Source organism: Peromyscus maniculatus, chromosome 5 (assembly GCF_049852395.1).
Source record: "Peromyscus maniculatus bairdii isolate BWxNUB_F1_BW_parent chromosome 5, HU_Pman_BW_mat_3.1, whole genome shotgun sequence".
Classification (NCBI taxonomy): domain Eukaryota; kingdom Metazoa; phylum Chordata; class Mammalia; order Rodentia; family Cricetidae; genus Peromyscus; species Peromyscus maniculatus.
The window spans coordinates 92,340,710-92,358,529 of NC_134856.1; the positions used below are offsets into that span (position 1 = coordinate 92,340,710).

A 17,820-nucleotide genomic window follows, 5' to 3' on the forward strand; every position below is an offset into this window, starting at 1 on the left:
AAAAAAAAAAGGAGGACAACTCCAGGGGCCAGCCACCCAGCTACACAGCAAGCCACAGAGTAAGAATAAGATTTATAGAAATAAGAGAATGTGAAAAGCCCCGAGGCAAAAGGTAGATGGGATAATTAAAGTTAAGGAAAGCTGGCAAGAAACAAGTCAAGCTAAGGCCGAGCATTTATAAGTAATAATAAGCCTTCGTGTTTGATTTATTTGGGAGCTGGGTGGCGGGCCCCCCAAAAAAGCAAAAACAAACAACATGCACATAAACACATAGACACAGACACACATAAACACACACACTAATAGTGACAGAAACAGTCACACCTGAATACTTTTCAGCCATTAAAAGAGATGAAATCTTGTTATCTGCAGCAACATGAATAGAATCCAGTGAGACTAAGCACAGAAAGACACCCACCACACAATCTCACCTACACATGGAATGTAAAAAAGTTAAACCTGTAGAAGTTGAGAGTAATATGGCAGTGACTAGAAGCTAGACAAAGAGGGAAGAAAGGGATGAGAAAAATCAGTCAATGGTACTGTTACAATTAAGTTGAGTATGTCAGTTCTGCTGCACAGTGGTGTGACTAAAGGTAATCAAAATCTACTGTATAGTTAAAAACTAGAATTACCAGCAAGAAATTTTACTTGCAGAGATATATTTGCTCAATTTGAATACTATACAATGTATCCAAGCATCACATGGTACTCCATATATATGTGTGTGTGTGTGTGTCTATTTAAATATATATAATATGTATATTTTTTGTGTTGATTTAAAAATCCAAAATTGGCCCAGTGAGATGGTTCAATGAGTAAAAATGCTTGCTGCAAAGCCCAACAACATGAGTTCAAAGCCCCAGAACCCATACAAGAGAGAATTGACTCTCCTAAGTTGTTCTCTGACCTCCACATACATGCCATGGCATACACACCACACACACACACGCACACGCACACACACACACACACACACACACACAAAATAAATAAATAAATAAATAAATAAATAAACAAACAAACAAACAAACAAACAAACTTTTTTGAGATAGGGTCTCACTGTGTAGCCTTGGCTGTCCTGGAATTTGCCATGTAGACCAGGCTGACCTCAAACACATACAGACCCTCCTGTGGTCCTCCTGCCTCTGCATTCCCAATGCTGGGTAAATATAAAACTTCAAAATAATGCAAAATAAAAATATTTCAGAAGAAAAATCATGAAAAATAAAACACAAGGAAAGGACTAAAAGGAAATATGAACAGCCCATTGTGGAAAAATTAGGCAACTGGATGGATAGTTAATGGGGCCACTGGAGGAGAACAAGGAACAGGGCCAGATAACATATTTGATAAAATAATAGACAAATGAAATTTTGATGGCATAGGCATATAATCCTACATGCAACTGATAATCCCAGGATGCAAGATTATGAGCTTGGGCTACACAGCAAAATAAGAGAGAAGGAAGGAGAGAAGAGGAAAATGAAGTTAGAGATGTAGGAGGGTACATGAATGGGAGAGGAAAGTGAAATGATGGCTAAATATTTATGGTAAAACTCACCAAGCTCAACACTTCAACTATGTTTAGTGTTATGTGTCAACTACAACACAACACAGCTGTTGAAAAACAGAGGGGGGAGTGAATTTAGCTCCATCTAATGAGGATCAGTTACAGGAGGAGAGTAAGTTTACCAACTGCACAGTTTGTTGTTCTGCAGTGTAGGAATGAAACCCAAGCACTGTACCCCTAAGCTATCCCCCCGACCCTGCAGGGAGAACATTTTAATATTAGTTATGACAATCAACTTGGGAACCAGAAGACATTTGTAAAGCATATGCATGGTAGAAAATGGTTAAATATTACAGAATATCCCCACCTATCCTAAATTGCTGTTTCCTCAAAATACAAACTGAAAGAATAAATATGTACCCTCTGCTCAATGCAATTTTTGGACTGCCTCCCAGATCTGAAATGATCTTCACTCTCAGTATATGAGCAACATAAGAAAACTACTTTTGTTATTTTATGTTCACACCTGGTAAATGAAATCTTTATTACATTTCCTACTTGGACACTAGGAGTCATAAAATGTATTTGAAAACAGCCCAATTCTGACACAGTATAGCACACTGCCTTTGTACAATTTCCTTAGTGACCATTTTTTTTCAAGAATACAAAATTGGCTTCACATCCTCCTATGGAATATGTGCAAACCAAATGACTGAGAATGAGATGTTTTAGAATAATAAAACTACCTGTTCATAAGCAAAAGAAAAGACTAATATCTGAGGTGAATAAAATATGGTTAGACAATAAATTCATAAGAGGCTGTCAAAAAGTATCAACATTCACTTTTTACACACTACTCTTAATTGTATACTGTTACGATATACTAAAGGAACGTTGTTTGTTATGAATTATGAAAGACTGAAATACTGAGTGAGACTGGTGTTCCTACCATCCTTATCAAAAATGGGGGCAGCGAGATGGCACAGCAGCTAAAAGCACTTAGTAAGTGAACCTGTTATCCTGAGTTCAATCCCAAAAAACTACGTAAGTAAGAAGAGCCAATTCCACAAAGACGTCACGTCATTTGACCTCCACATGTGCACCATAGCATGTGCATGGATGCACACGCACTTTTTTGTTGTTGTTGTTGTTTTTGAGATAGGGTTTCTCCATGTAGTTTTAGTGCCTGTCCTGAATCTCGCTCAATAAACCAGGCTGGCCTCAAACTCAGAGATCTGCCTGACTCTGCCTCCCGAGTGCTGGGATTAAAGGCAGGCGCCACTGCCGCCCAGCTGCACACGCACTTTTTAAAACTTGTCTTTACACATTAAACATGGAACTTGGCAAGCTTGAGTTTTCCCTATTTAGTCCTCTCTCTTCCTACCCCAACCACACCAACACAGAAAACTAAGACTAAATTTTGTGGTTTTGTTCCTGTGGGATGACAGGTAGATATATAACTGATTAAAAGGTAGGTAGACAGACAGGATTTAGTTTTTCTTGGTTTGTGCCTTACAAAATGGTTTCATATTGCATATTCAATGGGTTACATTTTCACTCACCATAAGGTTCCTAAGAGAATGTGGTTCCTTGGGTTTAACTGATAGTGATACTTCACTGTGTATATCTATCATCACTTAAATGCCTGTCCCCATTGAAGTTTTCACCTTGTAACTGCTGTATTATGGAGATAGACATTGTAAGATACTATTTTCCAAGGCACTGTAGTATTTTATATCCCAAAGAACACTGAAGGGCAACTTCTGCTGTCCACATGTGTACATTCACATACACACACACTAAAATAACAACACCTGGTGATTCCAGGTATTTACTTGTGAAAATGGAAAACAAAATCTTTGATGTTTTTTCCCTTTGTTCAGCTTTGTTCCCTTGTATCTTCTTATATTTCCCAATGCCATCAGTAACCACTTTTGATTATTCTAATGTGTTATTTTTGTGTGTGTCTGGGTGCTCAGGGAGGCCAAAAGAGGGCACTGGATCCCTTGGCAGGAGTTGACTGTAAGCTGCCCAGTGTGGGTGCTGGGAACCAAACTCATCTTCTCAAAGAACAGCAAGCACTCCTGGCTGCTGAGCCACACTGTGTTCTGTTCTGTTTTGTTTTGAAGTGATTCTACTTGAAAATTTACATCTGAAAACTTTAAAATACACTACCACTAACTCAATATCCCTATTAAATAAATTTAATAAATCAGTAACATTAGTTATACATAAATATCTGCTGGTGCCTTTTGGTCATTTGAAAAGCATTTCACCCCTAACATTTCACGTTCATTCTTCAAATGTAGTTTTTTTGCTGAATATGCACTTCTAACAATTTTTTTCTTAGCACTTTGAAACACTTATTTTTCGCTGGGATTGAAAGCAGGGTCACTAGTGATTCTTGGAGCTTCACAGTTTACTTAAGAGAGAAACTGGCTCAACCAATTCTCAGCCCACAATTTCAAGAGAGGATCCTGATTGGCCATAGAAGATAAAGGACTGCTCCTACTGTGGCCCTGTGGCTGAGGATGGGCACAGTGCAAACACTGTGACAGTGCTAAGCGGTGGTGACAGAGTATCCCTCAGTATAGAGGACAAATAAATTTAGCAATCTGTTAATATCTCACATGATTGAAATGTCCTGATGCATTGTTTTTTAAGGGAAAATCCTTACCAACAGTCCCTGTAACATCTTGGAGACGCTGATGAAGGCACACAACAAAGCTAGAGTAGGCAGTTCTTCAAAACTACATTTGGATTGTGGCATAAATAATGCTTCCTTCCTGCCAGAACTACCTGTTCTAGCCCCAAAATAGACCGCAAACCCATCCTCTTGCCATCTGCATCCTGCTGCCAACAAGGCCTGGCAGCCGCTCCTTTCACCTGGCCACCTCCACAGCCTGTCTAGTCTTACTGCATCTCCAGGAGGAAACAACAGATGGGGAACGAAATCCACTTCTTACCAAGGCCTCTAAAGGAGATGGTACCTGTTCAGCCCAGCCTCATCCCAGGCCACCCATTTTCACAGAGTGCTGCCACACTGTGGTCAGTACCCACCTTTGCGTGTCCAACAAGAAATTCTACAACTTCCTAGCTTCTTATAACCTCTAGGTTTTGGTTAAATGTCACCTTAGCAAAGGCTCTTTGGCTAAATGACCTGACAAGAGCTACTGAATACCTTTCTATCTATGCCCACAAGTCATGAGTCCCCAAAATACTGTTATCATTTCTTTCTCACACAATGCTAAGCATGCTAAAAATTCCCTAACAAAAGCTAGTTTAATGAAGTTGAATTTAAATCTTGAAACTTTCATAACTTCACTTTTAGCTTCTTTCCATAACAAGGCCCATGTTCTTTGTGCATAATTGAAATGTTCCCAGTTTTGAAATAACTTTTTAAAACCTTAAGTTATCACAGGAAAACAAGATTTATGGATAGTGTAGAAGGAATGTTTCTGCAGAACTTGGTAAAATCTTACCAATTCTAGTCTTTTCTTGCAAAAGAAATAGATAAAGAATGTAACTGGGTTTAAAGTCAAAGATAAAAAAATTTCAAAGAGGCGTTATAAGCAGTTCACTCAATTTCCGGACACCTGATGTTTCTATAACTGTCAACAATGCTTCAAAAAGTAATACATGAGGAGTAAAAACACAAGACTCCCAATAACATAAACCTTTGTAATAGTAATTACAGAACACAAATGTTTTAATGAACTTCATATTTCAATGAAGACACTGAACATTTACAAACAATTACATCAATACAGTAAAGATAGCTGATTCCACAGAACACTTATAAATGCACTTTTCCCTCAAAAAAACAAAACAAAACAAAACTTTTTCTTCACAGATTTAAGTAACAAATGAATTACATAGTCTTCAGATTCCCGAATATGTACAGAGCTTTTTTGGACTCTACAGAAACTGGGATGCAGCAGTTAAGATGGGGGGTTGGTGATAATTTTGTCCAACAAGAAATCTCTTGGGAAATTTTGTATCAATGCACATTTAATAACCACACATTTCCCCTCCATTATTAAATGAAATTCTGGACACTCTAGCACATAATAGTGTTCCTATTTCCAAACACTATTTCTAATGAGATCACATGTGGCTGATAGCATGACTTACCCTTAGCCACATGTACACAGGCCTGCACATACTCGTGAGCACAAGCCCGTGCCAGTCATAAACTCTTAAAGGTAACACTGACCACAGCAGCCATGGGATGCGAACAGATGACACAGCAGTTAATAGTAAGTCCCATCCTGCTCCTCAGCACTCTGGTCGAGCACCATTAGGGTCTTCTGGAAATTGAGTGAAGAGCCTCATTTCTGTGTCAGAGGCTGGTCCCTCCAGTTAGCCAAAGAAAATAAGCAGCTATTGGCAGTGAAGGTCACTAGTCTGCATAGAACTAAATGGTCACCAACAGAAATTTTTTAAAGCTTCAAAACTGTGTCTGGCAAAGATCTGGTTCTTATGTTTGATTTTGCTGTTTGTATTTGCATACTTTTTTTCAATGCTCCTAACTATACCTAGACTTTCAGATTAAGATACAAGGAACGTAAGAACATGGGCTTTTCACCATCATTAACAACTCTGTGAATATAATGGAATGGAGAGGATAAGAAAACCCTGTGGCTTTAAGGTAAAGCAGGCCACTGGGGACATCATCCTACAGTACTCCACCATTAAGCAAAATACATTCAAAACAGCCAGAGCTAGGTCTTAAAAATGTAATCAACTACAGTGGCCCGTCTGACTCAGTTCTCAAACACTCCATGGTGAGATTTGTAATCAGAAAGGGTCAGACTTTAAAAATACAATTTTTTTTTAGTTGAAAAAAAAATTACTCAAAGAATCATTTTAAATGAGTCAGATGTGGAGTTCCTAATATCAGCTCCTTTGGTGCCCAAGTCAAAGGTGCCAATAATCAAGTTCTCAGTCCTGGAAAGTGCCACCAAAGGGCACCCAAATGTTCTATGCACAACAATACACATCTTATACCAAACTTCCTACCACTTACTAGTTCAGGTGCCCTCTTGTGCCACCCAAAGAAAAAAACAGGGACCTGAGGGAGAGGTATGAGGTGGGTTAACCATAACAGCATAGTAACTTTTCTCTTCTCCCCAAGTGGTCAGTCTCCAAAGGGCGGTATGTAAAGGGTTTAAGTACGAGGGGCAGTAACTGAGATGTCTCTTTATCAAAACTGTAACTCTGTAAGAAACACACTTATAAATATCAGATGAACAGTGATTTCTAGAAGGCAAGAAGGAAAGGCTCACTTGTGCAGTAGTAGGATTGGCACTGAGAGGTATCCAAGCTGTTCTAGACAAATACTTATTGTTGCCTATGAACTGTCTGCCATGGCTATCCCTTTTCCAGCCTAACTAGAGAGCCTTTCACCTGCAGGACATGTTTGGTATGATTGTCTTTCTTGCCTTCTACCTTGAATTCAATATTCCAGCTTTAAATCCAAGTGCTCTATCTAGGCAACAGTGAGACTCCAAAGTTTTCCCAATATTTATTTTGAGGTAGTGCTCATTTATTTGCATTCTTGGCTCTCAAATACCACCAAGGAAGTGAACCCATTTAGAAATACGCAAATCAAAGGCGTAGAAAATAAATAAGATTCTGTCTTCAGGTAGCAGGGCCTTCGTATAAAGGGCAAGTCACATTCAATGGATAAGTCATTGGAAACTTCTAAAATCTGTTTATAAACACAGCTATAAATTAAAGTGCTTTGAATTTTGTTTAATGTCTAAAATCAGTGATTAGAATCATATTTTAAAATTTGCTTGTATGAGACCTCAGGAAACTGAAATCCTTTTGTATAAAAGAACAGAAATGTTTTCTTCTCAAAAGAAACTCTGCACAAATGTTGTAAATCCAGGTAACTTTTACAGAACTGGAACAAAAGTTAAGAGCTGAAATGGAATTACACAACGACACATGCTCCAACTTCACACAAACCAAGTCTGATATCTCTATCAGTCCTGCTTCTCCATAGCCAACGCAAATGAGCTCTGCAGTCTTCCCAGGACAAGGTAGATATGGATAGTTACTCCAGACAATGTAACAGACTGGGTATGCCTCACAACAGGTACACAGTTCACATTTAATTCATATAATGTAATGTAATGCCCTACTGCTCGTCTGTCAACGTCAACAACTCAAAGCATTTTGTATGCTACATGGGAGGTGAGCTTCACTTCTACTGACCAGAGGATGCCAATATACACAAGACAAAAATAAAAAACAGAATCACACATCTCTCTGTACATTTCATGCAAGCTGGGCACGATGTGAAAAGAACATATACAAGGCACCCTTCCCAGGGCCAAACTCTCACTATAATGGCTGATTAATATGCAGAAGAGCCTGCATGAATCAAAGGTCCATGGCAAACTTCAAACTAAGGAACACCAGTGACTTATTTTTCTTGTAACAATGCAGGAATATTGATGTTCCAACCAATAGCTTGCCTATCAAACCCACATGTGAACAGGTTGCATATGGGGTGGTCTTCACTCCACGCTGAGCAGCACACCATTCGTCTGTGACCCTAGGAATATACACACAAAACAGAATTAATGCATTATTCCTGAAACAAAATGTGACACTTTCACCATGCTAATTACATGACTCAAATGAATAAAGTAAAAGTGAAAACTCAACACAGGAGTAGCTCAAGTGAGCCAAAAACTACCATGCAACACGGCAACAGGCCTGTCAGGAGCAAGCTGGTCGAGCAAGGGTGAAATGTGTGCCACTGGAACAGGTGAGTGCATAAGGTGCTCACATCAAAAGCTGTGATTAGTCTTTCTTCAAGAAATCAGAGGATTATAGTCACACACACAAATCAATGTTCACTTGGAATTTTTTAAATGAATAGATAAAGCTACAAGACATATTTTCAGACACAGTAAACCAAATTCAAAGGCCTCAAATATCGTTCAGTAAATAAATAGTTCAGATATTAAAAGAACTAGAAAAATACATATATGAACATGATGAAACAAAAATAAGAAATGGCCTCTTCAGTTGATTCTAGAATCCTTAGGAATTCAAATTAAGTATCACAATGTTGGAGGAAATTACTAAAAAATAGTTTACAAAAGTTACAATGTTATATACTGTGTCTGTACAGATATTTGAGCGCTTAAAATAACGCCCAACACTTAGAATGTCTGCACACTACACAGCAGGAATTACCCATAAATTAATGTAATAGTTCTAATATGTTGTTGTTATTATACAATAAAGCACAAGGATTGAGTAGACCTGACAGGTATTTATCAAGTAAAAGAACTACTCATCAAGAGTCAGACTAGATGTTCTTCTGTAAACATTCAATATAAATACTGCTTATACAAATAGGGGACTCATCCAGGTTGCAAAACTAACTAGAAAGAAAACCCTGCGTGACAAGTTATGAAGGTGTCTTAACTATGAAAGAATCTTTCATTGATTCTTTGTTGAGAGTGTTGGGGTTTTTTGTTTGTTTTTCTTTTTTTTTTTTTTTCAAGGAAAACACATCTACGTCCATTAGTTGGCAGTAAAACCATGCATTTAGACAGGAACTACTTAAAAGAAAAATGCATGGTAATCTCGAAGAATACTGAAATCGGGTACTGGACAACTAGATGAGAGAAAATGGCCATCCAGCTAAGAAGAAAGCTGAAAGCCACATGTGTCTAACAAGTGAACACTCACCGAAGATGGAAGGGGAATTTCCACACATTATGTGGTCACAGCATCATCAAACACCCAGAAAAGGGGGTCATCCACTCAAACACACACAGTGGGGGTACTCCACAGTACTGTGGATAGTCACAATAGGCATTCTTTTATTAAAAGCCCTAGGACTCTGGCCACACAGGATCCCACTTATTTATCTGCTTCCCTGAAACACTTGGGAATGCTACTTACACTATCCCCAAAGTAAAATAATTTAAAATCACTTGTCCTTTTCACTGGGCATGGTGGCACACACACCTGTAAACTAGCTACTTTAGGGGCTCAGGCAAGAAGATCCAAGCTGACACCAGCCTGGGTAACTCGCTAAAAGTAAAATTTAAAGGGCTGGGGGTGTAACTCAGTTATAGAGTGCTTACCTAACAGGAGTGATAGCTCTGGGTTCAAAATCCATTAGTGAAGAAAACAAGCTTCCCATACATCAGCAGTTCTCAAACCCTGGGTCACAACCCCCAAAAGACCATCGGAAAACACAGATATTTACATTATGATTTATTTTCCCCCCTTTGGATTTTTGAGACAGGGTTTCTCTGTATATAGCCCTGGCTGTCCTGGAACTCGCTCTGCAGACCAGGCTGGCCTTAAAATAACAGTAGCAAAATTACAGTTATGAAGTAGCAATGAAAATAATTCTATGGTTTGGGGTCACAGCATTAGGAAAGTTAAGAACCAGCCATACATGCTCTGTTTGGGTTTTCTGTTTCCAAAACTAGTCAGCTGAAAGCACCTACAACAGTGAGCAAGTGATGTCCAGCTGTAATGCTATGAAACTAAAACTATACTTATTTATCTGAAGAAGAATTACAGGTCTAAAACGAAGTTAAATGTTAGTCAATCTTAAAATAAACCTATTTCACATATTGCAATATAAAAAAATAAACCCAGACACAAAAATTCTACAATTCCAGCAAAGTTGAATATTTTACAGGTAATTCTACATGGAATTTTCTACATGGAATTAGGACCACAAAGTTCTACTTAGAACTCCTTACTTTCTTGAGGGAAAAGAAATCATCAGAATAATAAAGTAGCACACACTGTCATCAGTCTCTTCACAAACGCTTTCTTTACATGTTAATAACAATTTTAGGACACCCATGAGCAGTCTACCACATGGAAGGCATGACTAAAACTCTGGTGGGCCGGTAATTCAAGGCCCTGCAGGGTTGTGAAATGATTTCACTCTGATTTTATGGGGATTTCCCTACAAGGCATACTCAAAGAAGAAAAAGATAGTAAGTATCCTGGGCAGCACACTTTTATGAGTGGCAACCAAGAGTGGCTGAAACCCCACTGCTGGAAGAACTCCCATGCTTGAGAAATCAGGTGCCATTTAAAAAGAAAAGGTGACATATTGGTAACTAATTCCTACTTCCCACTACATCTCCAAACTCATCCTTAGTCTCCAGTGTTTACAGGACACAATTGATACAAAGCTGGCTATGGCTTGTGAACTGTACTCTGGAGCATTCCATGGTGAGGTGAGAGTCCTATCAACAAGAAGGAATTAAAAGAAAAGCAGAGGACAACAATGGGAGAATTCTGTAAAAGGCACAAGCAATGCTCAAAGGTGTAGGCAAGTGACCTGGAGGGACCAAGGAATGGATCCATTAACAGAATGTACTGACTGACTCATCAGACATCACAGTGACATTCAGGGAGGATCCAAAGAAAAACTAAGCAGAATTAGTTTTATGTCAACTTGACACAAGCTAGAGTCATCTGAAAGGAGATGACCAGTTGAGAAAATGGTCTCCATAAGATCCAGCTGTAGAGCATTTTCTTAATTAGTGATTGTAGGGTGGCCCAGCCCATTGTGAGCAGTGCCATCCTGGGCAGGTGGTCCTGGGTTCTATAAGAAAGCAGGCTGAGCAAGTCATGAGGAACAAGCCAGTAAACAGCATTCCTCCATGGCCTCTTCATCAGCTCCTGCCTCTAGGTTCTTGCCCTGTTTGAGTTCCTGTCCTGACTTCCTTCGATGATGAACAGTGATGCAGAAGTGTAAGCCAAATAAACCCTTTCTTCCCCAAGTTGCTTTGGTCATGGTGTTATCACAGCAACAGTAACCCTAACTAAGACACTATGCTTTGGGAATCTCAGTTAAACACACAGCCTAAAGAAAGGAGTGTTCATTATAACCTCTGCCTCCACTACTTATCAACCCATATACATACTGAGGCCCCAGCTCCTACTTCACAGAGCATCAAAATCTTAAGGGCACGGCGCTAGTTGTTCCCTGAACACATTCTGATTCTGCTTGGCTGAACTGGAGCCATGAATGAGGGCATTCTGGTGTGATCTGAATAAACCACACAGAAGTACCCACCAAACTCCTGTATGTCACATCTGATGGTAACAAGAAGCAATTCCATAATTTATAAGAAAAACAGAACTTCTTTTTCCTGTGACACCCAACCATAAAAAGATGTTTTTCTGGTTGGAGGTGGAGGTAGGTATCCCATCTCCAGTAGTTCCCACCAATTTATAACTAGCTCATCATCTCATAAAATACATACTGAAGTAGCCAGGTGGTGGTGGTGCACACCTTTAATCTCAGTACTTGGAATACAGAGGGCAGATAGATCTCTGAGTTCGAGGTCAGCCTGGTCTACACACACTGAGTTCAAGGACAGCTAGAGCTTTGCAGAGAAACCCTGTCTCAAATAAAACATGCTAAAGCTAATTTTTCTCATGTGGAAGTCTCTAGTTTTAATGTGACCTGTTTGTGTTTCTCTAGGGCAGCCCTGATGTAAAACATGGAACTGCAATTCTCCTTTGCTGTTCATGATGAACACACTGTAACCCATACCTGCCGACTGCTCCGGGGAAGCCGGGCTAGTCTCACTCCTGACATGTCAAACAATCGCACTTGCCGGTTGTCATGGGGGAGGGCTATGATTTTTTGGCCAACACATACATTGATCCTACAAAAAAGATACAAAAACAAGTTTATGTAAAATACTGACAGAGTAGTATTTTGAATTTACAGATAATAATGCAGTAGTAAAGGCCACATTTTTCACCTTTCAAGGCAAAATAAATTAGCAAACCACAGGGACAGTCTGCCTACAACACTGGACAAGGGACTACGGTACACCTACCTGCCAGATAACATGTGGACTCCACACACAGACATGCACTGCCCAATAGCAGACAGAGCCTCTCAGTAAGTAAACAAAGCCCTAGAGCATCTGGCCACCAAAGGCCTTTTTTGAATCTTTTAAGTCTTACTACATCAATGTAATACTGTGCGGAGTAAGGTTAAGTACTTATAGATACTGAATTCACATAAGAGGATCAATAAAATACATTTTCCTAGGAGGCTGAACCCCCTACCCATAGGCTGTATCATTAAACAAGACAATAAATTACAATCAATCCTTACCTATTAATGGCAGAGTCTGTACGAATTGTTGCGATTGGAGATCTCATATTTTTCAAATCCCAGACTTTTACTGTGCGGTCATCACTGCCTGAAACAACGTTGTCTCCCACAGTGAACACAGCAGAGGTCACAGTGCTACAGGTAAAGGTCAGACACATCAGCAGTTGGAGTGAGGGTGCACCAACCATCCCCCACAGTGCATGCTACACAGTCTTGCTTCCAGAGGGGCAATAGAGGGCAAGAAGGTTGGAGATGTGCAGGTTTACACTTCTACTCTGCAACCTGTGCATGCTTATTAAACTCTCCTTGTAAATATGTTAAATAAGGAAGGATCCTTGCTTAATTTCCCAACCGGGCAGGAAAATGCAGTCTATGTCTGCTTTGTCCTACCATCCTCAGACAGTGCAGCAAAGAAGTTACTGGGAAAATGTGGATTAAACAAGCCTGCCTATAAATTTAGGTCTGATGAGATGAGTGAAGTAAAAAGCCACTTTAATTGTAACTTCCAATTCAATCAAAACATTGGAGTTAGGAAAAACACTAGGCAACTCACAATGGCAAGGAAGTTTAATTGACATTTTTCCAAGTAAGAAAAACCTATGAGATAGGTCTATCAATGAAGTGTTTGCCACATAAGCATTAAGTCCCAAGTTCCATCCCCAGATCCCACATTTAAAAAAAAAAAAAAAACAACCACAGGCATTGCAGCAGAACACTTAAAATCCTAGAGCTGAGAGGGTGGAGACTGGAAGATCCCTGGAACTTGCTAGCCAGCCAGTCTTCTGAAATCTGTGAACTCCAGGTTCAGTGAGCTAATTGGTCTCAAAAAGTAATGTGAAGAGCAAGGTCCTAGATGGTGACCTATGGCCTCAAAGTGCACACACAGAACACCACCAGTCATTGGAAAGTTGTCCCAGTTAGAAGTGACCATGGCCTATTAGTTTAACTTGTGATACAAGCCTTCCTTTCAAACCAAAGTCACCAATCACTTATTCAGAGACAGGACTGAAATGCTAAAAATGGCACTTGAAGCAGAAAAGTCTCAACTCAATCACCTCTCTTCACAGGCAAGTTCTGTAAGAAAATGTAATTAAAGCCTACTTCCCATGAACTATAAAGTAAGATACTTACTCATAGTCCATCCTTTAAAATGCAACCCAGCATGTCATGGAAGAATACCTAGACAATGCTACTGTTCTGACTGAATGCAGGTGAGTCTCCATTTTACCATTCACCTCTGTAATGGGACTTTGAAGATACTGCTTCCTGCCTGATGCAGTGTTGGCTGTGCATTTTGGTTAATGTGTTAATAACATGCTAATATGTTAATATCCAATCTCTCCAGATTGGTTCACAAAGCAGAACACTGCCTGATTGCAGGCCCAAATCAACAGTTCCAAAGAGGCCAATGCAGGAGCCTCTCAAGACTCCACCCTCACCTCTGCAGCTGTCCCCCACCACTACATAACCCAGAGCCATCCATTCCATATGAAGGCTCACTACTCACAAGCTGTTGAAGTTGCCCTACAAGATGACAATCAGGTAAACCTGGATATGCTGTCTTCTTATGTCCACAAATCATTAATTTACATGAGCAGAAGTTTGGTTTCTACATCTTAAATTTACACATCAGCTCCCAAATTCTAATTTAAATGCCACTTGTCCCTATCCCGAATCTGTACTAAGATGTGATTCCATGCTCTATTCAGACTCTTGATGGGAACCCATTAAGTCACTAGGTCCAATTTATACAAACTCTATTATTTAAACAGGCACAGCTAAGTTCTAATTAAATCTAAGTTCTACTACATTAATCAAGAATTTTAAACTACAACACCAGTGTAGCTACTAACCACCAAAGGGTTTTCAACAAGACCTGACAATAAACTTTGGCATAATACTGAGGTTCCAGAACACAATCAGGACTAATACAGGGGCAACACTATTTTCATATAACACATCTTGCCTTCTAGAAGACAGTCTTTGCCATCACACAGGCATCTGCAACACAAATTTGCTCATCCCAATTACTCAATTGGAACTGGCGCTGGGTGGAATTGTTCTCTAATAATTGGGTATCTTGGGCACTGTGTGGTATAGCAGCCTCCCTGTCTTAGCTCATCTGACATCAGTGGGTACTTCGTCTCTACATGTGACAATCAACAGTGAGTGTCTCCAGGAAGGCAAAACCACCTGGGTTAGAAACTATTGCACGACATCTGGATGAGGCATAAAAGACACATATCACACAGCAATATATGATAAGGGGAGAAATGGATATATGGACAAACCTTAAAAACATGATTGACTTGTTGGTATTTTTTAATCATTATTTTTATTTTATATGTTTTGCCTGCATGTATGTCTGTGTGAGCATGTCAGATCCCTAGAACTGGAGTTACAGACAGTTGTGAGCCGTCATGCAGGTGCTGGGAATTGAACCCAGGTCCTCTGGAAGAACAGACAGTGCTCTTAACAACTGAGACATCTCTCCAACCCCATGTATTCTTTATTTAAATAAATAATAGCATAGGGCCTGACTATAAATGAGGTGTAGCAGCCGGGCGTTGGTGGCGCACGCCTTTAATCCCAGCACTCGGGAGGCAGAGCCAGGCGGATCTCTGTGAGTTCAAGGCCAGCCTGGGCTACCAAGTGAGCTCCAGGAAAGGCGCAAAGCTACACAGAGAAACCCTGTCTCGAAAAACCAAAAAAATAAATAAATAAATAAATAAATAAATAAATAAATAAATAAATAAATAAATAAATAAATAAATAAATAAATAAATGAGGTGTAGCAAAGGTTACAGGAACATTTAAGGAGCTTCTCCTACTGCCAGATATTTGAAAAGCATGAGGTAAAGATGCCCATTGACTTCTGTCTGCAGTGTGTTCTAGGAGGTTTTGGCCAAGTTAAATTTCAGCTAGCACCTCACTCAATTAATGCAGAGAAAAAAGCCTCAACAAAAGATTATGTGACCTTATGTTAATGAAATGCTAGAAGACATTAGGTTCTTAATAAATCACAATCCTGACGGGTATTGTAGGACATCAAAAGAAAAACCTGGCAAAAACGCAGTAGTTTTAAGGCACCCTTGGACTGTGGGTCCCACAGGGAGGCTAGTGAGCTACAACCACTCACTGGAAAAGCTTCAGACTCTGCCAAACTCCAGCAAAACTCATTTATCTTGTCGTGGAGAGCAGTCGAGCATGTACTTCCAGCTGACAGTATGGTACCTTCTCACCACACACCACTGCCTGATCTGGAACATTCTGCTCCCTCCGTGGGTCTCAATCAATGGAAATACTGTAATGCTAGCACTCCTCATTAGGACTAACAGCTGTCTCTCAGTCACACAGAGACACAAAACTGTTTTGCATAACAATCTGCCGAAATTTCACCGCTAAGAAAAAAAATGTACGATGTGGAAAATGCTGGACCATGAAAAGCTAATGCAGTGTGCTTTTCTGGCATCATGTCAAAAATTGACTACTGGGTTGCCATTCCTTGTTTTTAAAATTTAAGTTCCTACAAAAGAACAATTTTGTATCTGTAGAGCAGTAGATCTGGTGTTTACAGAGAGTAAGCATTCCCTAAGTAGAAACACAAGTGTACACGACATCCTCTATTAGAACACAGGCATCTGTGTTCCAGCACACATAATCCATCTTTCAAAAGAATGTGGTCTTTCCCTTGTCCACTTTAGGATGCCTATAGTTGCTGTCATTGTTCAGCTCACCTTTAAGCATTCATGTTGGTGAGACTTATGGTGTAGCTTCTGACATTACTAAGAGACACAATCTCATAGGAAACTCTCTGATCCTCTGGCTCTTAAAAATCTTTTGGGACTTGTTTCGTGCATTACCATGTATACATATAACAACAATTTTTAAAAAAAGAGGTCATGAATTTAAAAGAGAAAAAGGAAGGGTACATGGGAAGGTCTGGAGGGAGGAAAGAAAAGGACATGATTAATTATATCAATCTCAAAAAATTAGTAGTTTTTTTCTTTTTTAAAGAATGTATGTGGCCGGGCAGTGGTGGCGCATGCCTTTAATCCCAGCACTCGGGAGGCAGAGCCAGGAGGATCTCTGTGAGTTCGAGGCCAGCCTGGACTACCGAGTGAGTTCCAGGAAAAGGCGCAAAGCTACACAGAAAAACCCTGTCTCAAAAAAAAAAAAGAATGTATGTGGAGATGTAGAGATGGCTCAGCAGTTAAGAGAACCCAGGTTTGATTTCCAGACCCTACATGGTAGCTTACAACCATCTGTAACTCTAGTTCCAGGGGAGCCTACACCCTCTTCTGACCTTTGAGAACACCAGGTGCATATATATATATATATATACATTTCAGCAAAATACTCATGCATAAAAACCTGTTTTTAAAATTTTCTTTTCAAGAACATAGGTAATGGTATCATTGGGACTTTACAGCTCTGACCTGTCAACTGTTCAAGTGTATTCCAGCATTAATATCCAAGTGTATATCTTCATCTAGATTCAACAATAGATTCAACTTTCAAACAGAGCAGTCTGGAATTGGCAACCAAAGTATGTCCCAACCAGGCAAGTCAGAACCCAGAACACCGCGCAACACTACAGAAAGCAGAGAGGAGGGCAACTGCATGCCCTGTACCCAAAGTCTAGACTGGCAGCTTCTTTCCTGACAACTGCTTTCCAAACTATCTGTACAGAACCAAACTCCTAACAGGTAACATGAGCCCACACACTAGTAACCTATTATGTAGACATGCCAGGATCTTCAAAAGTAATATTTTTTTTTTTGCTTTTCCTACTATCTGTAATTTTCAGAACTTACGCAGCCTGTGTTTGAAGATCAGGAGCCTAATTAACCAACAGAAAAAAACATACCTGAATGAAACATATTTCTGAGTATTTCTTGATGGCTAAACTCCCCATTTAGAAAATTAGATAAAAACAAATAAACAAAAGCATCAGAGTAGAAGCTAAACTTGTACCACATTCTTTTTCAGTAAATTCAACTGTTCCCTGGGGAACAAATTACTTCTGCTAGCATCTAACACTATCTTAATTTCTGAGCACTCTAGAGCAGTGTGTTTAGGGCAGGGTTAAAGATCTCACTGCAGCCTTAGCTGACCTGGAACTCATGGACAGACCAGGCTGGCCTTGAACTCAGAAGGA

The 17,820-nt window shown here is 39.7% G+C and overlaps 1 protein-coding gene across 4 annotated transcripts in view; it reads right to left on the bottom strand.

The window, feature by feature from the left end:
• Positions 1-5,204: 5,204 nt before the first annotated feature.
• Positions 5,205-17,820, bottom strand: part of Wdr37 (WD repeat domain 37) — a 63,534-nt gene continuing 50,918 nt past the window's right edge. For all 4 annotated transcript variants that reach the window (XM_076572875.1, XM_006987847.4, XM_006987846.4 and 1 more), the window contains 3 exons: positions 12,660-12,794; positions 12,084-12,198; positions 5,205-8,081 (listed from right to left, as the gene is read on the bottom strand). In XM_076572875.1, the coding sequence (XP_076428990.1) occupies positions 7,950-8,081; positions 12,084-12,198; positions 12,660-12,794 (382 nt within the window). In that variant the 3' untranslated portion in view covers positions 5,205-7,949. The remainder of the gene's footprint in view (positions 8,082-12,083; positions 12,199-12,659; positions 12,795-17,820) is intronic.